The 24588-nt window shown below is 27.6% G+C and overlaps 2 protein-coding genes across 2 annotated transcripts; both read left to right on the top strand.

Moving 5' to 3' along the window:
• Positions 1-1747: 1747 nt before the first annotated feature.
• Positions 1748-5249, top strand: LOC112689603 (ribosome biogenesis protein WDR12 homolog). Its single transcript, XM_025563386.1, has 9 exons — positions 1748-1953; positions 2108-2193; positions 2795-3017; positions 3081-3221; positions 3941-4116; positions 4433-4494; positions 4566-4812; positions 4893-5025; positions 5096-5249. Exons 1-9 carry the CDS (start codon positions 1883-1885, stop codon positions 5235-5237), a joined length of 1281 nt encoding a protein of 426 aa, XP_025419171.1. The 5' UTR covers positions 1748-1882; the 3' UTR covers positions 5238-5249.
• Positions 5250-21003: 15754 nt separating this feature from the next.
• Positions 21004-24580, top strand: LOC112689776 (KRAB-A domain-containing protein 2-like). The gene is made up of 3 exons (XM_025563627.1): positions 21004-21825; positions 21922-22029; positions 23911-24580. Exons 1-3 carry the CDS (start codon positions 21698-21700, stop codon positions 24578-24580), a joined length of 906 nt encoding a protein of 301 aa, XP_025419412.1. The 5' UTR covers positions 21004-21697.
• The last annotated feature ends 8 nt before the right edge of the window (positions 24581-24588 follow it).

The following is a 24588-nucleotide window of genomic DNA, read 5'->3' as shown; positions in this document are numbered from 1 at the left end:
ATTTTACATATTATTTTATATGTAGTTGTAAATATATAAATGTTAAAAATAATAACTATGATTCATAATAGTATTAGTAAGACAATTAATATAATATTCGCTTATATAAATCTTTTATACTAAATTTAAATTTCCTATTATTATCGATTAATTTAATTTTTGTATGCAGTTGATTATACAATTATATACCTTTAATTAAATTAAAGCTCTTTAATAATGTTGTATTAAGTTTATTGAATTTTAAATTATCACTATTTTCCCTCCTTGTATTATAATTACAGTGAATTTAATGTAATTTATATTTTGTGTATATGTATTTTTACTATTGATAGTTAATAATACAATTTTTCATTATTAATCCAATACGTATTTTGTGTATCATACTTAATGGTTTTAGTAAATTTTTATAAGCCGATCTCCATATAATTATCTAATACATTACTACAGAACATTAAACACAGATTACAGATGTGATATGATTAATAATGTTACGTCCCAACCGTTCGATCCGTGATTTCAGTGTCAACGTCTCAGTCAACGCTTAGTTGTAGGTGTAGTAAAGAATAATCAAGACTTTTTATAATAATTTAATTTATTTGAACTCATAAAATTATTCTAACTACAATTTCGTAAATATTCTAAGTCCTAACAATTATGACTTATAAAATAATGTGAAATATTTCTAAGTTCGGACCATGACATACACTGACGTGAAGGTGCTCAGTGCAACATAGCCAAAACTCGTCTGATTTGCCCTTGTTTTCGGGTCCCTTTTATATCTGATATCTGCATGTGTGTGTGTAAATGAAAACGATAATAAAATAAGATAATTTCCTATTGATTCTGCGTGTGTGTGGGTTATCTACTATTTATTGACGCAGAGATCCAGGATGTGGTCACTATTGATTCGATTATTTTATTTCAATTTCCCATAAAAACGTTTATGCGAACCCTTTCACTTGTCTACGCTTGTGATTTCGATATTCTAATTCCTTATTGTGATCTCTAGTGTAATAACCACGTGAACACAATAATCTAACTTATCCCCAGTTGTGGTTTTTGATGTTCATGGGAACCTTCTTGTGATGTGTCCTGACTACGCAGGACGCGACAATAATTTAAAAAAAATTGTACCGGTATTAGTTGAATGTTAATTGATAATATTCCATAAATATAAAAAAAATAGTTGTTGCTAATTGATTTTATATTTTGTAAGAAAGTATCATAAATCAGTTAGAATTGATTTGATATTTTCTGGCACTGCAGCGACTTCGACATCTTCATCCGATGATACACCTACTTCCTCAACATTATTTTCCAACCCATCAGGCAAAATATAGTTGTGGTCCATCAAATGGTTTCTAATAGCAATATGTTCTTCTATGTTCATAATTTTTAGACCTGTAGGCAAAACTAAGTAACAAGAAATTGTATAAAGGTTTAGATGATTATTAAATATAATCGCTAAGTTTTCTCATGTAATAATCGCAGGTGATAGTCTTAAACAATAATCAAAATGATAATGATTTATAATTTTAAAATATAATCAGTAAAATCGTTAAATACATAAAATACATAGACACAGGATTGCTTATTTCTTTGGCTTATTCCTGGTAGTAAACATTTTGATTCTGAACAGATGGTGTATTATTATAAAATGTTATCTTATCATTTTTATTTCTTATCAATGAGAAGAACTGACCCTAGCCCTTTTTGATTCTAGTTGCATTGGCAGACTGTACATTCGATAAGAAACCTGTATCGTGATAATACGATATGCGTATAGAACACGTGCTTACATAGATATTGTTGACTGTTGTCAGCTATTAAAAAATTGCCGGTTCTCGTAGTATTAGTGTATTGTGAAATTCTTTTCAAAGCCATGTTCCACTCAAAAAAGAAACCCGATTTGGGTTTACAAATCCAAATACAGTTTCAAACGAAACAAGAAAAGTAAGTCTTCGTGGATATTTAATATTAATATGGATACAATATCATGTTTACATACGAGTAATGATATTGGTTTGTCGATTACATTCGTCAGACCCTGATTTGTGTTGTGAGTTCTTATTCGTTTATAAAACATATATAATTGTTTTTGTTTCAGATATGCTGTGCCAGATTTCCCATTAGCGGTTGATTCAAAAATTCAATGTGAAAATTTAAACCAAATTATCAATGAATTGTTGAAAGGTTTATTATTTCATTATTTTTTATTAAATGTTCATTATAATATATTGATTGAGCATTTTGATCGTTATGATGATATCACATTTTATAAGTTGACAATAATTTGAAAAGGATTTTTATTAAGTATGACATTTTCTTCGTTAAACTATTGTTTTTTCATGAGACATCTTTTGTTAAATGATTAGTTGAGTAATAAAACTATATTTAAATATTATATTCAATAGAAATATCAGATCTGAATAAGTTGAATAAGCATTTGTCTTGCCCTTTCTTCAATATTATTATCTTATACAATTTTTGTTTAATATTATTAATAATTTTATTTTTTTCTCTATTTTTGAATGAAAATACACCTTGTAAATGTAGTGATCTAGCATAGATTATATTTCTGGTCTCTTAATACTACATTGTAATGTAAGTGAGAAACTCAAATACTAATATTAGACAATACTTCAACTCTTGTTTTGAAATTACTTCTAGGAGTAATTGCATATAGTTTCACTGTATACTTTAAGATTACAATTAATCGTATCATTTTATTTATTGTTAATTACATAGTTATAATTTTTAGAATAATTTTATGTTGTATTATTGATTAATTTAGATAAATTATCTGATGATAATGGAGTTGTTCAAAAAGTTGATTTTGATTTTTTGGTCGATGGTGAATTATTACGTTCTCCTTTGGATGTCCATATGTCACAAAAAAATATATCAGGTGAAAGAAATGTGGTCATTGAGTATATGGAAGCTACTCCATCACCCGAACCAATGGATTGTCTTATACACGACGACTGGGTATCTGCTATACATTCTAAAGATTCTTGGTATGTGGTTTAAATTATTTAATTGATTATTGTTTTAATACTATTTTTTTAAATTTATTTTAGGATTGTAACTGGGTGTTATGATAATTCTATTCATATATGGACCAATAAAGGAAAACATAATATTGGTATATCTGGACATACAGGTCCTGTAAAGGCTGTACAATGGATATCAGTATCAAATGATTCTGCAACATTTGTTAGGTAAATAATGTCATTTTTTTTATCCATTTCAAAATATTTATAATTAATATCTTAGATTCTATAATTAATAAAAAATCAAAATAATATAATTGATTTTAATAAATTTTATAAAATTATCTCTTTTTTAAGCGTACAACAATACATTCTAAAAAATATATCATATAGTGCAACAGTTATTAACCTGTGGTCCGCGGCAGACTTAACACATAACATACTTCAATATGTGACATGAGTGCATTATTGCAATATTGCTAGATTATTGTTAATATTTTTTGTTTTCATATATTTTTTATTAAATAATAGATAGATTATATCTCTTTATACGATGTTCAAAAACTTGTGTGTCAAGTAAAACCAACTATCTCATTAAGTTAATAAAAATTAAATTTTAAGAATATTAAAAAAAAAAAATTACAACTAAAATAATTAAATTTAAAATTAAGTCTAATAAAAATAATTATTATAATTTTGGTTTTAATAAAATTTGATGTTTTGTAAAAAAAAAAAAAAATGTATTTGAAAAAAAAAAATTGGCAGGGGGTCTGCAATTTCTAAAAATCCTTCAATAGGGGTCCATGATCTACAAAAAGTTAAGAACCGCTGGTATAGTGAATGTATTATTTATTTTTGTTAATAGTAAACAATTTAGTAAATTTTTTTGAAATTGGTTAAGAATTGAGTTTGAATAATTAAATTTAATAAATTTGTATTTTGTTTAGTGGTTCAGATGATCAGTCAATTAGAGTTTGGGATTGGGATATAAAAAAAGGAACGACTAACTGTCTACAAATTGGCCGGGGGCATGAAAGATCAGTAGAATGTATAAGTGTAAGTCCAGATTCAACCAGATTTGCTACAGGTGGATGGGATACTATGTTGAAAATTTGGTCATCAGGTAAAATTATTTGTTTAGTTAATTGAATTTTACTTAATTAAATTGAAAAATAAGTAATGTTAGAAAATGTAATGTGGACAAAAATAAAACGTTGACATTTTTATGAATGTAATTAAACTAATCTTTTAAACTATTTATTATATATTATATACTATATTCTCTTATATTTTTTTTTATTTATAATTAAATTTGAAATTTTTTAGTGTTCAAAATTAGTTAATTATAATTTTATGTAAGTGTGTTTATTTATAGAAATCAAACATTTTTTAAATTTGTTAAAAATTGTATTTGTAAATCAAATATTTATATTTAATAGATCCAAATTATGAGCCATCTGATAAGCCTACTAAAAAACTCAAATCAGAAACAAAAATCATGGTAAATTCGGTTTTATTTGTTGAATTTTATTGAGAAATATTTAAAATAAATATTTTTACTTTCATAAACAGCCTCCAATCATGACATTAAAAGGTCACAAGGAAAATATATCATCAGTTCAATTTATCAACAATTCAGATATATTGACGTCTTCTTGGGATCATACTATAAAACATTGGGATGGAGAAATTGGTGGAATTAAAACTGAAATTGTTGGTAACAAATCATTCTTTAATCATGATTACTCTGAATTGAATGGATCTGTAATTACATGTTCATCTGATCGACACATCAGATTATATGATTTGAGATCTAAAGGTATAATATTTTAGTAAAACATTGTATTTTATTTGTATTGTTATTTTTAATATCCATAATATTGTATGGTAATTTTTTAGAGGGATCTTTAGTTAAGAGTACTTTTACATCGCACAAACAGTGGGTGACCACTGTCAGATGGTCCAAAGTGGATGAATATCAGTTTGTGTCTGGTGGATATGATAACCAGATGAAACTGTGGGATACAAGAAGGTAAAAATTTGCCAATTTCTCTGTATTTTTTGTTGGTTGTACAAATTTTCATACAAATGTTCTGTTTCAGTCCCAGAGTACCATTGTTTGAACTAACTGGTCATGAAGAAAAAGTAATGTGCAGTGATTGGTCAAATCAAAAATTAATTCTATCTGGAGGAGCCGATAATACTGTTAGAATTTTTAAAAATAAAAATATAACAAGAGATTAGCTTATTAACTTAGTTTTATGACAATTTTTTTTTCTTACCATAATTTATTATAAATTCCATTTTTTATAAATGTATTATACTGTAACAATACTGTATATGTACATTAAAAGAACTTTATTAATTTAAAAAAAAAAAAAAAATTTAAATAAATATTTTTTTGAACTAAATATAATAAATTACATTAACACCAGCTTGATTAGCACATATGAAATGTTGTATTTCTAAAAGTTATCCGTTGAATAAATATGTCTGTTACTCCAGCATTCTCATATGAATTTTGTTATTTTCTTATTTTACTAAAAATATTTGTGTGCCCCTTTGCTAAGTGTGTACCAATTTAATTTTGGCATTATACATAAAAAATAAATTGAAAACAGACCCAGCTGGAGACATGTTTCCCTAGCATCCTTGATGAAACCAGTTATGAGAATACAATGTTTTTGGCTTTATCATTTAGTATAGTATTTGTATGAAATACAAAAAATCTATTAACTATCTCTCTTTTGATATTATTTCTATAAAAGTTAAAATTCTTGTGAAATCAACAAAACTTCTTCTCAAAATAATGAATAGTTTTAGATTTAAAGACTAGACTATATTAAATTACAGTAATCCCTGGTTATCCACGTTTTCGATTATCTGCGATTGGGTCCACGGTAACATATTAATGTGATTGCGATTGCGATAACGTTTTACCGTTATTACACGAACACTAGAAATTTATTTTTGACAATAATTGTAGATAATTGTTGTTATATCGCTATAGATATATCACATATACATTATACATACTTATACTTATTGCAGATAAACCACAAAAGGTTACCTACACATGCACGATTAATAATCGTCAATTGTTCAGTTATTAATTGATTAATAATTGATTTTTAAAATTAAAAAAAATTTAACCTAACCTCTCTTTTTACATTGATTTATAGTCTCGTTATCCGCGCAAGTTTGCTGGATAATGAGGGATTACTGTAGTGTAAAAAAAAAATTGAGTAAATACAATAATAATTAGAAATAAACAATTTCGTTGTTGTGCATTAAATACACTAATTTATTAGTGGATCAATACATGGATCAATGATTAGGGTGAATTCAAAAAATAAACCATTGAGAAGTATGCTATTGATTAAAACAAATAGGTATATTTTACCTACTAGATACATGTTTTTATTTTTCATTAAGTAAAGTTTACAATCTATGTACAATAATAATACGATAAGCAAATGTAAGAACTATTTATAAATCGGATGTGTGAAAAGAGAGAGTTCCTTAACACCACTTTCAATCATGAACATGGTTTTTTTGTATTTATGGTATTGCATTTCAAGCCTTATTGATATATTATATTCCAGGAAATTTGATGCTCAGGACTTATAGGGCTAATAGTTGTTGGAATTATGGTGTATGTTCATGACTTAATTTTTCCTGAACCCCTCAGAATGTCCTTAACTATAAGTGCCTATAGCAAGCATACCCATTTTCTACCTTAGATTTGGCACTGTCAGTGGCATGCCCAGGAATTTTCAATATGGGAGGATGTTATAAGTAATAATTAATTTGAATAAATTGATGTGGTTATACCAAAAATACAAATATGGGACTTTATGCTGATAGGTACTCAGTACTAAGTTAATAATTATTTTGTGGCAATATAAGTCTTCTTTCCAGTGGAAGGTATTTCATACACAGCTAATTTTAAGATAATGCTAACATGAGGTAGCTTAGATATATAGTGAATTCGGCTTAATGTGGTCATCGGTTAATATGGGTAAAATAGTCGGGTCCCTAATCTAATGTATACTAATAAGGTTAAAAAATGCCGCATAATATGGTCACTCGATTCGGTTTATGAGGACAATATTATATTTAATGAATATGGGAATAAGTATCTAATCATAAACACATATTTATTTAAAAACAACTGGTATAATCCAGTTTTGCTGTGTCTATGAGATTGTGTTTACCGAAAGTAATAAAAATGGTTATGATAAATATAAATATAAACATTATAATAAATTTATGGAACCATTTAACTTTAATGGGATTTTGTTGACTAGATAAAAAAGAAGTGACATAAATAAAGCGATAGACCGCACACGTTCTGTGACTCGATAACAATAATTTCAGTTTTAATTTGAATTCTATAGTGACACTATATCTTGAAATGATCTTTCCCTAAAAGAAAAAAAATCTCGATTTTAGACTAAGTGTAGTCGTTTCCTTCAGGTATTTCACAACGTACAATCGCCGAAAAATTATACGTTCCGACGAAATACAACTATGGCGAAACTGCTCAAAGAAGAAGTCATTTTACGTGAAAATTTCAATTTAAATCAAACTGGCAATCAAAAATGTGAACGGGAAGGGATAGATACTGAAGTGTCGATGCCTTATGTGAGTTGTTTTTATTAATAACAAGCGTCTGCTTATTTTGTTAACCAGATCCACAATAAACAGCTTAGACAACAAGCAATTACAAAATTTTGTATACCTTTCACATCAGGATTAGCCTAAGCAAAAATAGTGCACTAAGCAAAATCAAATTTTTCCACCTCTAAAAAAAAAAAAAAATTAAGCTCTTATTTTAACTTAGCCTCTCCCCAGTGGCGTAACTGGAAAAAATCTAGGGGGACAATATAATATATTTATTATTACCAAAACCCTGACATCCCTACCCCTCACCAGTTAAAACATATTTTTATTGTATGTATTTTATACACTATATCTAATTGTTTGATTTTACATAAGTCTTTTAACTCATTTTATGGTTTAGATAAATATAAATTGTAGATAGCATGTACTGGGTACCTACCAATATTGTTAAATAATATCCATAAGAGTTCATTAATAAAAGGTGCTATTTGTACTGTTGGATTATCTGGGGGGGGGGGGCAAAATTTTACCTTTATCTCTCAAAAAATGGTCAGATAGGGCATTTTCCTACCCCCTTGCCCCCACAATTACGCCACCGCCTCTCCCCCTATTTTTTATGTGATATATCTACATAAAACAATTTAAAATTTTTTATTTTGTGTATAAAATTATATGTAAAGAAACTTAAAAATGATTTCTATAATTATTACTCAAAACCCATCATTATCGTCACTATCGGAAATCGCGGAAATGTATTATTAGTGGCTATTTATATTTTTGGAATAATCGAAAACGCCCAGCGTAGGTCGTAATATAAAGTAATATAATAACTTTAGACAAAATTATTTTTTTATATAGATAAGTGGTTTTCACGAATGAATTAATCTAAATATTTTTCTTATAAAACACCGATAGAACTAAAAAAAAATGTACGAGTCAATTTTGAAAATTCCGCCTCTTCTAATGTGCCACTCTAGGCAGGTGCCTAGCTCTCTTATACTTTAAGCCGGCCCTGTTCCGCATACAAATAGTAATTTTATTTAATGTTATTTATGTAGTGATTTTTAATTTTTAATTTTTATATTTTATAATTAGATATACGTCATCTATACAATCTAGAACAATAAGTATATATGATAATATCAAGTAATTTCATGCTTTCTTTTTTTAATTAAGAAATCACCCATTGAGGTGACACTTGGCATGAATTTTGATGAACATTGAATTTTTTTTCAATTGTATGGTTTATGTGTTCAAAATAAAAACTTTTTTTTGCTATTATAATTTTTTGTATTTTGAACTAATTTTGGTTATTATGGGCAACCGCTTTATGTAGGCAAACGGAGATGGTTCCAACGTGCCCACATTTAACGGAATCCACTGTTATTGTAGGTACTTACTTAATATTAATTGTTTCGTGATACATATAATTTAGGTATAGATATTTTAAATATAAATTAAGTTTATATTGAATATCATTTTTTAATGATTTATAATTACATATTTTATAAAAAAAAACTGCCTAAAAAATGATTGACTCTAGGTTGTGAAAAACCTAAATACACAGTTGGCATCATTTTAAATTGCAGTTTTCGAAAATGTCAACTTCTTCTGAAAATACAACTCGATCACGCCTCTGTGTATGGTATAGCTATGCGTATATATAACGAAAAGTAGCACTACTCACTAATGGTCGCAGTCGTCGATGCGTAATAGGAAAGGAAAAAATGCGGTAAATAATATATTATTTTATATACGTATATCACGTATGTGTAGACACAGAAATGGGGAGCAAAGGGGAAAAAACTCAACCGGAGTGGAAATTGAATCTGAGTGTATATGTGTATAATGTTTTTGTGAGCAGTGTGGTTCCAAAATAGTGACTAGTGTTCAATTAATTAAATGACGGAGTTAGTAGAACTACACCACCAATTGAAATAGAAACATGTTTTCGCTTTATTTGATCGAAATTTTTTGTCGGATTTCAAATATATCTAATATTATTATTATTGTAATATTAATTATTAAATTAAATACATAAATATGATAAATATGTATTTAATATAATTATAATATTTCAAACACCGAGTCCAGAAAATTATTACACAGTTCTGAACTTCTAAATAATTCAGTAGTATTAGCGATTTTTTAATACAATGCACTAAAAAAAACCAACGATTGTATTACAATCAATTTTCCGATGTTACAAATAAAAAATAAAAAATATTTTGCTTTTGATTATGATATATTAAACTGGGTAATTATATGCATTATGTCCGTTTTGAAAATCAATATTATCAATACTTGGTAATTCGATTATGGTTTTCATGAATATATTATACTTAATGTAGGTTGTTGGTTGTCGAGTTATTTTTCTGTTTTGCTTTCAATGTTTCAGTAATGATTTTAGAGTTTTAAGATTTCGACAATGATCAATGTGTTTTTAATCGTTTTAAGCAGGAATTTAAAATCGATTTAAAAATCTTCCAGATAAAAAGATGCTTATCGTCTTATGTTCATACGCACAAACTTATTAACATAATATAAGGCTAACTTGCCGCGAAATAAACCGTATGTGCGTGGTCGCCACGGGGATAACACTGAAAGATATCGACGCGATCACAATATAATATTATTATACCGGGCGATGCCTGTTTCCACCAAAAGTAGACCTTTCCCTTTTCCACCAATATCCATTTCCACCAAATGAGATATTGAGCACATTTTTACCAAAACAATTGTATACTACGCTTAAATTAAAAGCTATAGTACAGAAATAACTTTATTAACATATATTATTAATTCAATAAATGTAAAGGCATTATATAATATATACAATCAGTGCCGGATCTAGTATATTTTTTAACTGGGGCAAAGTATAAAATTAGCGCTCTCTCCCTTTGTTATGTCCACAATTGTACTTATGTGCCAATTAAACTCTAAAGAAAAAAATCGAAGGGAATAAAAGAAAAAATATATCTATTTGCTAGATTAGAAAAAAATATGTATTAAATAAAAATATTTAAATACAAATTATTACAAACTAATACATGCAAATAATCATTATACAATAATCAAAAAAATTATCATTAAATTTTAATTTTTCTTGCTTTTCTGGCGCAAAATCGTTAATTATTTCGTCATAATCTAAATTTTTGACAATTTGATTTTCGATTGAAATAATTGAATTTGATAGTTTCACTAGATAGAACACTAATTTCCGCTATGGCACCATTATTTAGTGCTCAATTAGTGCTATTCAATACTACCGTTTTCGAAATGATTGCTATACACAGTTAAAAGTTACAAGGGAGCTTACCTTTTCCCGCTTATTTCACGTATTGGGTCCACCATCATTAGCTTTGTATTGTATGTTGTATTATTTTATTTAACAATACTTGAAAATGTATTAAATTCTATACCTGATTGTTAATTAACTGTGTAATTCCTCCATGATATAGCCCCAATATAGATATATTGTAATGCACTATTTAAACTGTGCCATCTTATCACTTGTTCATAAAGTATTTGACTATTTAGATATTATAATGGTTAATGGACATAAAAGTACATGCATAAGTACGATAACGGTTTAACATACAATTAAATACAATAAATGTACCATATACATTGATTATATTGTGTGTATATTTATATATATATATTACATCAAACCGAAAAACTCACGAAAAGTATAGGTATTCTATCTCATTTGGTGGAAAAGGGAAAGATACACTTTTGGTGGAAAAAGGAAAGATCTACTTTTGGTGGAAACGTGTTACGCCCATTAAACCATTGAAATGCGTTTACTATTTGCATATTGTGTAAACAACGATTATTGTTTTTATGATGTCATATAAAATGTCGAAGAATTAAAATTATATTGAATGGACAAAAATTATTTCTTTTTATCCACCACCTATTTAACCATAAAAATATATTATCAATACATATATAGTTATTGTGAGTACCTACCGAAAAAATGGTAGAGGGCGTTATCCCCTCTTGGGTTATAGGTTCAACGCCACTGGTCATATAATATATATATCTGTTTTCACAGACGTCGTTTTTTATTTCATCTTCATTTTCTTTGAAACATTTAAGACATAGAACATGACGACAAGAAGTGCACATTTTTTCGCATTTCTCCCCATGTCCGAATAAGTATTTCTGTACATTCGGCGGTGACTATCCCGTTGCTGCAATTTTTCTTTTATTTTTTTTCTCGTTGTAAAAGTGAAATAAAACGTCTTCTATAAAGTCAAGACGTCGTGATAATAATAATATGCAAAACGTTTGAGAATAAAATGTTCTTCATATTTTCATTAATGTTTTTTCACTGCAGAAAAACAAATTAAATATATTTAATTCGTTCTGTAGTGGTATTTACTAGCCCATTAATTCTGTTAATATTAACAATACAATACTATTTAAATTATCACCAATATTGTAGACGGGCTACAACTCGTTTGCACAAAAATTAAATTCAAATAAAGTTTTAAAGAGCAACGTAACACCTAACTTTTTTATCAAAACATAACATTCTCTAATATTTTTCTTACATTTTAGAATGTGTTGTTACTTCGATCTTAACTTTATAAATAATGATTTTAATTATTATATAATTATTTATTATTTAATAATATTTATTTATTTAATAATATTTATTTATAATATTTATTATTATTATATAATATAATAAAATAATAATTCTTATTTTTTTTATTTTTTGAGGTATACGGAATTGTTTCCTTAAAAATTGTTTTATTATAATTTTAATAGTTATCATTACTAAGTAACCGTTAGCTAAATGCTTTATTATAAAATGTGTTGAAATTTAATCGCCATATTGTAACAAGTGTGTTTTGGTAAAGTAGAAATAGTTCACTTTGGTAAATACAACTTAAAATACATGGTATACTTCTTGATTAGTCTTAGTAAAATCATATTTTCTGTGCTTGCTGGAATTGTGAAAGTTACAAGAACTTTAACGTTTTACTTTGGCCAAAATTACAGGATTCAAATTAATCTTATAAAAAATAGTTGTATAAGTTATTAAAACATTTTATTACAATATTAAATATCATCAACTGTTTTTACGAATAAATTATAATATATAAACTTATTTGGCTAAAAAACATAACAAAATAAGTAAAAACAAAAATATTTTTTTTTTAAATAAAAAAATTATTAAAACAGTTAATTGAGCAACGTGTTTAATTAAATAACATATTATAATAATATAATCTGGCACGGGTCGTACTCGAGGAGATCAAACGGGAAAAACATAACGCGTATACAGAATAAAATATATATAAATAAAATCAAAAAAACCGTCGCAATAAACATAATATATACTTATAAGTAGTTATTATATTATAGTAATAAAACAATGAATAAATATATTATAGTTATTATAACATAAACTAATTTATCAATTACAATGTATAAATATACTATATAAAATATGAGTGCGTAACATTCACGCAACGCTGCAATATATCGTTTTATTTATAATATGGTATATTTTATTTATAATAATATATAATTTGTTTCAAACGTGTTATTATATTACAAAAAAGTATATTATACATATTATGTACAAGTTATTTTGTACACGTTCGTTGCGTTTTCCAACCAATATTGAGATTAAACAATCTCGGAACTACGTTTCGTTAGCTTTTTCCTTTTTTAACTCGTACAATAAAATGATATTGAATTTAAACGTTCACATCAGGTGCATATGCATTTGTACACACACATATATATAAAATGCGTATAATATTTGTATACACAAATATGTAGACGAGAATCGATTGTATTGTTCGTATTGTGAGATTCGATTGGTGATAGATAATAGGGGAGAAGAGAAACAACTGAAAACATAAAATAACGTTATAACCACCAAAATGTTGTTAAATTTTTCATAGTTTCTCGAGTTACTACATCAATGCGCCTAGCCCAGAATAATTATCGTCTATTTATATTTTATGTATATAATACCATGTGGCTTGTTTGCTTGTTTATGTTTCAAACTTCAGAGCAATGCGTTTTTTTATAATTAGATAAATATAAAATTTAAATTAATTATATTGTGTGCATTATTCCACTTTATATAAGACGTAATAATAATTCGATTTATTATTAAGTGAAGCTTGTATTAACGTAAACTAGTTTTTATACTTTGATTTGTTTACATGTTTTTGAATACTTCTCCCGTCGAAATGTTTAGCCATTTATAAAAATATTTTTTACCGCATTGAATTCCAGGTTTTATGTATATAGCATCTGTATACTTATCGAATATCGCCTGCATGTACGCATTTACAGGATACGTTGGCTGGCGCCAGACGAATGGTTTCAAAGGGGGTCTGGTGGCGTGCAGGGTTCTTTGCTGAATGCAGCGCGTGCTGGGTGACGTGTGGGTGTGCTAAGAGGATTAGAGTTAATTTAACCCTCAGCGCTAGTTCCTCTCCGCCTTCTACGCGTTAAACATCCGGAAAAGGGCCTGTGCACTTGCACCATCGAATATCTGGTCGAAACGGACCGCATTTCCGCCTCTATTGTTTTAAATTTGTTATTATGTATTATTTGTCGAACCGTACATATTGCAGAAAAAGCTGTTGTCCAACGGACGGAGAAAATGGAATTAGGATTTAACGAATAACGTTCCGGCCGGCCAGGCCATTTATTATATTATTATACTATAATTATTGTACATGTACATTATAGATTCGTGTAAAATAGTGAAGCCGGAGCACAATATTATTCTTCTCGATAGTATTCGTGCGACACACACGTTCCGACAAAATGTTGTGCTACACATCGTTTTTGTAAGACAGTCATCGCGTGAACTCGAACATTTTATAACAACGGAATATATTCGCGGTGACAAAAGGTAGACAGCATGGTCTCCGATGAGCTCAAACAGCAGTAAATCAGTTCCAAAATCGTAAGAAAGGTCAAAGATTGTTTCTCCAATAATATTGAACCTAATTATTTCATATTTAACGGGTACCGAATATTACACTTCAAAGTCGAAACATTGGTACGAAAAAATAAAAATCAAACTTCGCCTAAATGTCAAACGCTATCGTTGACAATCGTTATCCTTTTCTCGCGTTTACATATTACACTCGTGTTGACGCATTCATAAAACAGACACTGAAGAATTCATGGATTTTTTTCGTTAGATTTTTTTTTTATCGACATCAATAGTGTGACATACACAAAATTCACGCACGTGTATAAAGGTGCACGGTATTTGACTATGCAGGGAACTAATATACACTTGTTTTTGTTAAATTCGAGTAGCATTTGAAACTCATCGTACACTGACAACGGACTAAAGTACACATTATTAATACGAGGTCCGGTATTCGATTATTAAACATGGATATTTTCAAAAAAATATTTAATTACGATTATTTTAAAAAAGTTTGAAAAAATTAAATTAATCATCATATTTTTTTACAAAAATATGGTTTAGTAGTAACTATGCAAATAATATTATCTCCTAATCATACAACCATAAATTTTCCTAGAAAATAAATATTAAAAATATTTCATAACACACAGCATTTATAATTGTTTGAATTAATTAAATACAAAAACGTTTCTTTGATATAAAGTAGAAAAGTAGTTGAAGAAACATGAAATTTCTTTTAAATCTAAGTCAATAATAGTGTATTGGTTGGTTGATGCAGTTAAAATTTCTTTCTTTTATAATGGATCAATTTACTGGAAACAAGCTCCAAAAAGACATTTAAGTATAAATATATTTTTATCATAGGTGCACAGCATTTTTCAAGAAATAATAAATATCACCATCGATAAAGCATTTTGAAAACGTAATGTTTTCCATACCACTGCAGCATTTAAATCGGGTGAAATCGATCGCTATTTAGTTATGAAGGGGCTAGCTGAAATGTACGAACGAATATTATGGTTTTATTGTCCGTTTCAATTGTTAGTATAAAAAACATTTACGATATGTCGCGATCGTGAAACGGCGTGTGTTTATTTTTAACATAAAAGATTTCATGTGGTACGAGTTTTGTTATACTATGTTCATGGTATGGTTATAGTTATGGTAAAGTCATATATATATATATAACTATAAATACATAAGTATAATTTATTTGTAGGTATAATAATTGCGAAATTATATTTTGTACATTAAATGATAAAAGACGGGTCCAGTTTATAGCAATATAATGAATCACGTGTGATCTAGATGATTTTAAAATCACGCGGATAGTTCGAATGCCGATAATTATGGATGTATTTCTATATGGCTCAAAACGAAAAGATAATCCTTCTTTCTTATTTTCTCTTCTGAACTTTATTTTGGTATATTTTACGAATCGTTTTCGTTTTTCCATCATGTCGTTTGCTACAGAGTTACTGCGGGCATCGGAAAATTAAGAATTAAATCGAAACTTTGATTTTGATTATTTTTGTAAATTAAATTTTAAATTGACTTTCTACGTTTGTTAGTGCATCTATTTTTTTGATAGCTAAACGATTTATGAGTACTTAAAAAGGTACAATATCATTGGAAAATCAATATTATATTCCTCGTTTTGCCGCAGGGAATTTAAAATCTGTGAAAAGGTAAGTATCTACTATAAAAATATGACTCTGATAAAGAAAAGATCTTATCCTCGTACACCATGATATAATAATGAATAGGTTGAAATTACTATATAAGCTCTTTGAAATGTGTTTTATTTAAAATTTATCTAAATACCTTGAATTTTCGATCTCATTTTCGTATATAATACATTTTAGTTTAGATTTGAGTTATCGTCACTTAAGACTTGACTGAATTATACAGATGTGATATGAAGATATGAAAATTTTATTTTGAAAATTTTTAAATCTACGTGATTCGTTTTGGACATAGAAACTGCGATTATATTATAAAATCTTGGATTATTTTGTAAAAAAAAAAAAAATCGCTTTTTTACATGACGTGCGGTATATTTTCTGTTAAAATATACCATATTTTTATAAGTTTCCTCCACTTATTAAGTCACATTAAATAATAATGCTTAATGCGTACCTACCCAGGCCTGTCGAGAGGTGAGGGGGCATCGGGTCTATTTTGCTCCAGGCTCCAAACTTTTGGTGACCACAACATCCATTGATTGTTGGTCTTTTTTTTTTTTTAAATTATTATTATATATGATTGATTTTATATAATTTATAATCAAATACCTACTAAATTATATATTATTTATAGTTTTCTCGATTATGAATTTTTGAACTTATCAGGTGCAATATAGATAATATACATTTTTTTACTTCTTTGTTAGGTATTCGTTTTATTATAGATAGGTGAGTAAGTGAATGAAAAATATAGTAGAAAAAATTAGTCGATTTAATTCGATATAAAAACATTATAAGATTAATTTAACAAGTAAATAATTAAAAAAAAAATAATAATAATAATAACAATAATTATAAATTCAAATCGTTAAGTTTAAAATTGATGTAAACTCCCAGCTGGCAATGTTCGCGGATGACACAACAGTAATAACCCAAAGCAACTCCCTAGAATCCTCAATTCAAAATCTCCAAATAGCTCTAAATACAGTGACTACCTGGTTCAAAAAATGGAAGCTAAACCTTAATCCAACAAAAAGGGCGGCAAAAATATTTAACTTAAAACGTTACAAAGATTCCCAACCTATTCACATCGATAACCAACCAATACAATGGAACAATAAAGATAACTCTGTCAAGTACCTTGGAGTGTTTTTAGACGAAAAACTTATTTGAAAAATTCATATTAATAAAAAACTCACCCAAGGCTATGCTAGAATGAACACTCTATACCCCTTAGTTAACTTCAAATCATCCCTTCAAATGAAATCGTCCATCTTACTATACACATCAATAATCCGGTCTTTAATTACCTACGCCTGCCCAATCTGGGTAACAGTTTCTTCTACTAAAATCAATAAAATACAAACACTTCAAAACAATTTTTTAAGAATTTGTCTAATAATTGTCTTAAGGCCCCTTGGTTTATGAGGAACAGACAAATACATAACAATACTGGAATTCTTCTACTCCGAGACTGGATAACAATCCAGTTTAAAAACTTTCACGCAAATCTGAATTTATCCAAAGGCGCACGATTCTACAACCTGGGGAAAAAAAAAAACAAAAAAATTGACGACTAAAACTACGTTTACCGCAAGATCTCCTTCTTTCAGATTCAAGCGAAAACGAAGATCAATAACTATTTAAATAAAAAATTGTTATGTAACTTATATGTAAACTAACTTGTAATAACATGTTATTATGCTGAAACATATTAATTACAATAAATAAAAAAAAAAAAAAATTGATGTAGAAAAAACAATTGTTTCGAATTATTATTTTTTTATTAGCTCCTGGGTTGTTTAAGAAGTTATTTTTTTTTAAATGTTTTGATTAACTTAAGTGTTTCAATTTATCATATTTAATTATTTATTACTTTTTTTATTAAATCTTAATAAAATAAAAAAATATTTAATTAAATGTCGAATTTTTAATTGAACTGTTTATTAAATATTGTATTAACTGAGAAAAAAATAAACTTTTTGAGTAATTGAGTAAATTTGCAAATTAACACTTAAATTTTTAATGAAAAATTAAAAAAAAAACATTTTTTATCTTAATTTAAAATTTTAATTTATAACTGCCAGACGTATTTTATTCATCTCTAAAACTGTGATCAGTAAAGTACATTTCAACCGACAAATTCATTTTGAATTTTTATCAATCAAATACTTTTGTTGTTTTTCTATTAGGTACAGTAGCGTACTCAGGGATAGTCTTCAAGAGTTTTAATCCTCCCTTAAATTTGGCTATATTGACTAGTTCAGCTATAGAGCGGTCCTATACGGGTCTCTAATCAATTGATGGTAAAAACTTTAACCGAACTAAAATCTTGAGTACGCTACTGAAGGTAAAATATTTTTTATATAGTTATTAGCATTTTATAATGATTCGCTATTAATGTCGATATCGGATTAAAAAATACATAGTGTTTAATCGTTAAAATGGAATTATAATTGAATGATAATTTTTTCGAATTTATAGTATTTACGAATATGAATAATATTTTTATTACGGTTTTTGCTAATCACACATATTTAGTTGATACATGACTTAAGTATAATATAATATCTGAGAAACGAATATGTATGTAAATTATAATAATTTGATCGTTATTTATTATTGTGAGCCAAAATTGACCATTATATATATTTTATTAAAATTTATAATTATTTTAACGCCTAGTATTTATGAATTATATAAAATATTGGTTCCTACGTTTATATATACGTTTATAATAGCATTATATAAAGTTAGATAAATTATTATGTAGGTATTTATAATTATTTTATAAACCATTAACTTATTGTTTTAATTTTTAAATCACTAATTTGAATATTTGCTGATCTAGTACATATATTTTGGAGCTTTGAAAAATGTGCAGTAGAGAAAAAGCAATTTTTTCATTTTTATTGTATGGAGTTTTTTGGGTGTGAAACATTGAAATTCCACCGTTGGTATTATTCATTTGAAGTGAGGCTATCAATCGAATTGGTTCACGGCGTCGTTGGTTAGGGAAATTAATAAGTCTTACATTTTTGATGCATAAAATAGCAGAATCGTTCGGTAATTGTAACCATTTATTTATGTAACAGACGATGATCATCGTTTAGCGGCCGAATAAAAACGGAATTATCGATTATAGTGGTCGAACTACTTCACCTCAGTACAATACCTTTCCATACTTTACGGAAACTAACAATTTAGACGAATGATTGTTTATTTATTTTAATATTGAGTGAATTATTGTTTTGACATTAATCTTGAACACATTATTTAGTCATTATACAGGCATATTAGGTGTAAAGGGAATATTTTTGTCGATTCCAAACAAAAGGGGTTTAAAATTTAAAAATCTAAATATTTAAACTCGAACAATAATCTCGAAACAATAAGATACTTGGTAATTAGTAATTTTTAGATATTGCGTTTTAATTGAATTATTTACTTCGTTAACGATAATTACAGTAGATTGTTGCACAACCTGAATTGACTATATTCAGTCAACTATTAAGAGCAATATTTTATTTTGATAAGTTCAAAGCATTTTTTGTTGTACACTCATTCACTCGTTGCCCACGCATAAATTATAATGTAGATCTCAATGAAAAAAACGACGTAAAAAATAACTCAAATTAAAAACTGTGTTAAAAGTAGAAAATTAAGTGCATTGAAACAGAAAGATTAAATTTTGTCATTTTTTTTCAGAAATATTGTGATAATATTTCAAGTTTTTTCATTCGTTTAAATATATTTTGATCGTAATCTATTTTATATACGTTTTGCTTGTAGTTTCATAAAAAAAAAAAAAAAATTATAACACACAATGGTATTACATTTTTTGTCTCGTGTGGAGAAATTACGCATGCGAATACTTTTAGTAAAAGTCAAGCCCTTTAGGCTAAAGCCTTCGTAAGATATTGAATTTCTTTAGACTTTTTCAAACAATTTTATTTCAAAAGGATGACATTAATTTTATATATTAGATATTTCGACTTTTATTAAGATATTGTGGTGGATGAACGAGAATACGAGGATATTAGGTTATGCTTGTGTAAGAACTGTAGAATCGAACGTAGTGTCATTTTCTTAAGATGCAATTCTATAAATTTTAATGAAAATGCATATATTACATATTTTTAAAAAATGGCTTGGGTACCTGACCAAGTGTATGTTTAGTGTGTGATGAGAAGATAATATTTTTTAATAAATTATTTATTTTGATAAAAATTGGTTTTCTATTTAAGTACGTTGAATATATATCCTATAATCTGAGAACGTTTTTTCCGTGACACGTCATTTGATCCGATAAATAATATTCGGTGATATATGATCGGGTAGACAATAACCCGATATCAAAATAACCGTTATCAAAATACCCCGTAAAAAAGATTACCTTTGTTTGATAATCAGTTTTCTGGTTGTCGTGTTGTATTAACACTTGCACAGTTTTATTAACTCTTTTTTCAACTTTTTATTTTTTTAAATTAAATATAACACTCATATTTATTATTAGTCAAAAAATCAAACCAATTTTATAATTTAATAGATATTTATTAAACATAAATCAAAAATACGATGATAAATTGTGTGGCGTTGCATGGAGTATAATACATTTTCTTGTAAAAGCTAATGTTACATTATAACAGGCAGTGAATCAGGATTTAAATTATTTTTAATATTAAAAGTAATTATAATTGTACAAATTTCTATAACATTATTAAATTTGAATGTATAATGTTATTATTAATTATAATATAATCATGCGGTATTTATTGCTATAATAATTTCATTCTTAGACAAAGACTTAGAGCATTAAGTACCAAAACACTATAGTAACGTTGTGGATAAGCGCCACATTAGTTTTTATGGAGTCTAGTTTGAATCTAGCATAAGTTTTTGTGTTTTTTATTATTACTATAATGTAATTGCAATTTATAATATAATGTATATGTCGCATCCACTTTGTGTAATCGTAAATGGATATCCATTTCATGAACTTCGATCATATCGTGTAGGTCGTTTTTAGGTTCATGAAATGGACATTTATTTTATCTATTTTGTGAAATGGAAACCCGTATTTTACACTTGATGTAATTTATTTAATTTTCACACGAAATGGATAACTTTTTATGAAATCGACATTTCATCGAAATATACAGAATATCATTGTCGAGGAAATTATACTTAATCTTTCTACAGTTTATACTTAAAAGCTTAATATACCTATGTCAATTTAGTACTATATACCCGTATCAACTGTAATAATCACGTTTGTATAAACATTATCAGCTCATAAACACGATACAGCCCAGATTAAGTTCTTCATTGTATGTAGGTAGTGTAATTAATTTTGGATAATGCACTAAAGCTAGTTATGCCACTCTACCAGCTGCACGTTTCCTATCACAACTATACGAACCTCCGCCGTCCAGTACAATATTTCATATTCATTATTATACAAAATGAATGCATTTTCCGAGTTTTATAAAAAACTAGATGCATACTACATTGAAAAGCCAGGAAAAAAACCACCAACTAAAAATGAAGTGGAAGTAATAATCAATGAAATTTTAGCAGCTAAAACGAAAATGTAAGTATAAGTTAAAATAATTGATTATACAGTGTGGTTATTGAAAAATTCATTTTAACTATTTTCTAATTTTAATTTCAAATGTTTTCTTTGTAGTGGTAAAAAATCTAGAAGAGAGTATTATCTATTGAAGCAATATGATGTATTATGCGTAACAGACAAAAAGTATTTAGTTTTTAAAAAAACTGAAGGTGATGATATCAAGTATTTAAAAATTGTATTAATTTGATTTATTTTGATACTTTTATAGACTTTTATATACATAAAACCACCTATTTATACTTAAATCCTTTAAGTCCTGAATTTTTTTTTTTTTTAGTTCAACATGTTTGAGCCGTGTGTACAGTTTATATTATGTTATCTGTTTATGTTAATTAGTGTGATGCATAGCGGTGCAATGCATAGCTGCAGTTGTTTGGCTTTGAGGTGTACCTCCATGCGTGACTTAACAGTTGTGTAATCGCACCGTTATCATAGCATGCCAATTTAATCGTTATTCCACGCATTTGTTATTATTATTATTATTATTCTTTTATATACAGTCCACTACCAATCTTTATTTATTTATACTATTTTTATTTTATTTTACCAGTCCTTGATTTTTTTTTTTTTTTTTTTTTTTTTGACATAAACGCCTGTGAGGCTCAAGTACAGTTTGGTAATTTACAATACAAATTAATTATTTAACAGAAATGGTAGCGTAGATACAAGATACATATAAATTTTTAATAGTAGTATTAATAGTAGGTATATAACAATAATAATATTACATTAATATAAAGGACAATAGTAAACAAATATCGAAAACATTTTAGGAGACTTTGCTTAATGGCTGAAAATCTAGTGAATGAAACAAATCAAAATTGTTCAACTCATTGCACTCTCGAGCAATACGATCAAGGGGATTATTATAGCCATATGAAGTACGGTGGAATGGGATTGAAAATGTGGGACGGTGTCGCGAGTTATATTTGGGAACATTAAAATTTAAAGAATTCAATAAATCCGGACAGGATATAACTCCATTTATTAATTTAATCATAAAGCGAATATCTATAGATTTACGTCTAGTAGCAAGGGATTCTAAGTTAATACTGGCTTGAATTGACGATAGCGACATAGCAACTGATGGATTTAAGTGACCATTTAATTTCCTCTTATATCCAACAAAACGTAAGAACTTTCTTTGAACACGTTCAAGTGATTCAACAAGTCCAACTTGCGCAGGATTCCAAAGAACTGAGGAGAATTCAAGAATGGGTCTAACTAGTGAGGTATATAAAATTTTAAGACAAGTTTCGTTATTGAATTCTTTTGTATTACGAATTAGAAAACCAAGGCTTCTAAGTGCTTTTGAGCATAGATATTCGATATTAGAAGAAAACAATAAGTTAGGCTGGAATACAACCCCCAGGTCCTGATAAGTATCAATTTCAACAAGTTTTACATTATTAATATGATAGTCAGAATTTATTTTTGAAATAGTACGAAAAAATGACATTTTAAAACATTTAGCTGTATTTAACTTAAGACCATTAGCAAGGCACCAATTACTAAGTCTAGTCTAATTTTTATTATTAAGGCGAACAAGCTAGCCCTCTAAAATTGTTTGGCACTTGCCGCGCCTACACAACACTTTTTTTTCTTATACAGTATATTATCGCATGCGCATTATTAGATAGTTACTTATTATTGAAAAAACCATCCTAATTTCATGTGTTTCACAAAAAAATTTAAACACAAAATTCTAAAATATTTCTTCTATCGCTAAATCACAAAATTTTTTATGGCAGTTCTTAGGAAATTAATTTTTTACCTTTGATACGAATTGTTAAAATGCATGGCCTCGTACGAGGCCAAGGGGATTAAATCAAACATAAAAAAATGGAAATTGGGTAACGCGAGCAAATTTTACCACGTGTAAAATAGGCAATTAAGTTAGGTACGCAATTACGTTACGATAATATAAAATAAAAAATAGTCGTCACGAGGCTATTCTAAATTATCTAAATTTAGTAACCCTCCTCTCTGGCACCATATTTATTTTTTCACTAATTTTATTAATGAATTGATTTTTTTACATAGGTATGTTGTACTTTACGAAGAATTATATGAACGTATTAACTTACATTCTCACATAGCAACAGGACATGGTGGAAATATCAAATTACGTGTAGCAATGGGCAATAAATACAAAATTCCAAGACCAGCAATAGAAAAGTTTTTATCAGTATTTTTTATGTGTAATTCCAAGCAAGGAGCAAATCGCAGGCTAGTCATAAAACCAATTATTACCAAAGATTTTAATGAAAGGGCCCAAGTTGATTTAGTAGATTTTCAATCAACACCTGATGGTAAATATAAATGGATCATGAATTATCAGGATCACAGCACAAAGTTTTTACTGTTGCGTCCACTTGAAAGCAAAAAGGCTCTAGAAGTGGTAAGTAAATTACTTGATATTTTTCTTACATTTGGTGCCCCTAAAATACTTCAAAGTGATAATGGACGTGAATTTGTAAATTGTGTTATTCATGAATTAAAGGATATGTGGCCACAATGTGTTATAGTCCACGGTCGCCCTCGTCATCCCCAAACTCAGGGAAGTGTCGAGAGAAGTAATCAAGATATCGAAAATATGATTCGTGCTTGGATGAAAGACAATCAATCAAAAAAAATGGTCCATTGGATTACAGTTTGTACAATTTCAAAAAAATTCCTCTTTTCACCGAATTATTGGACGCTCTCCGTATAAAGCTCTTT

Source organism: Sipha flava, unplaced genomic scaffold (assembly GCF_003268045.1).
Source record: "Sipha flava isolate LNK unplaced genomic scaffold, YSA_version1 112_pilon_pilon, whole genome shotgun sequence".
NCBI lineage: Eukaryota > Metazoa > Arthropoda > Insecta > Hemiptera > Aphididae > Sipha > Sipha flava.
Note: the sequence above shows the minus strand (reverse complement) of the source record. Positions and strands in the feature narration are given on the sequence as shown.

Coding starts and splice junctions, on each gene's coding strand:
- LOC112689776 (XM_025563627.1), top strand. CDS start 21,698: ATGAATGCATTTTCCGAGTTTTATAAAAAACTAGATGCATACTACATT. Junction 21,826..21,921: donor TTAGCAGCTAAAACGAAAAT/GTAAGTATAAGT, acceptor TTTTCTTTGTAG/TGGTAAAAAATCTAGAAGAG. Junction 22,030..23,910: donor ACTGAAGGTGATGATATCAA/GTATTTAAAAAT, acceptor TTTTTTACATAG/GTATGTTGTACTTTACGAAG.
- LOC112689603 (XM_025563386.1), top strand. CDS start 1,883: ATGTTCCACTCAAAAAAGAAACCCGATTTGGGTTTACAAATCCAAATA. Junction 1,954..2,107: donor TTTCAAACGAAACAAGAAAA/GTAAGTCTTCGT, acceptor TTTTTGTTTCAG/ATATGCTGTGCCAGATTTCC. Junction 5,026..5,095: donor AAACTGTGGGATACAAGAAG/GTAAAAATTTGC, acceptor GTTCTGTTTCAG/TCCCAGAGTACCATTGTTTG.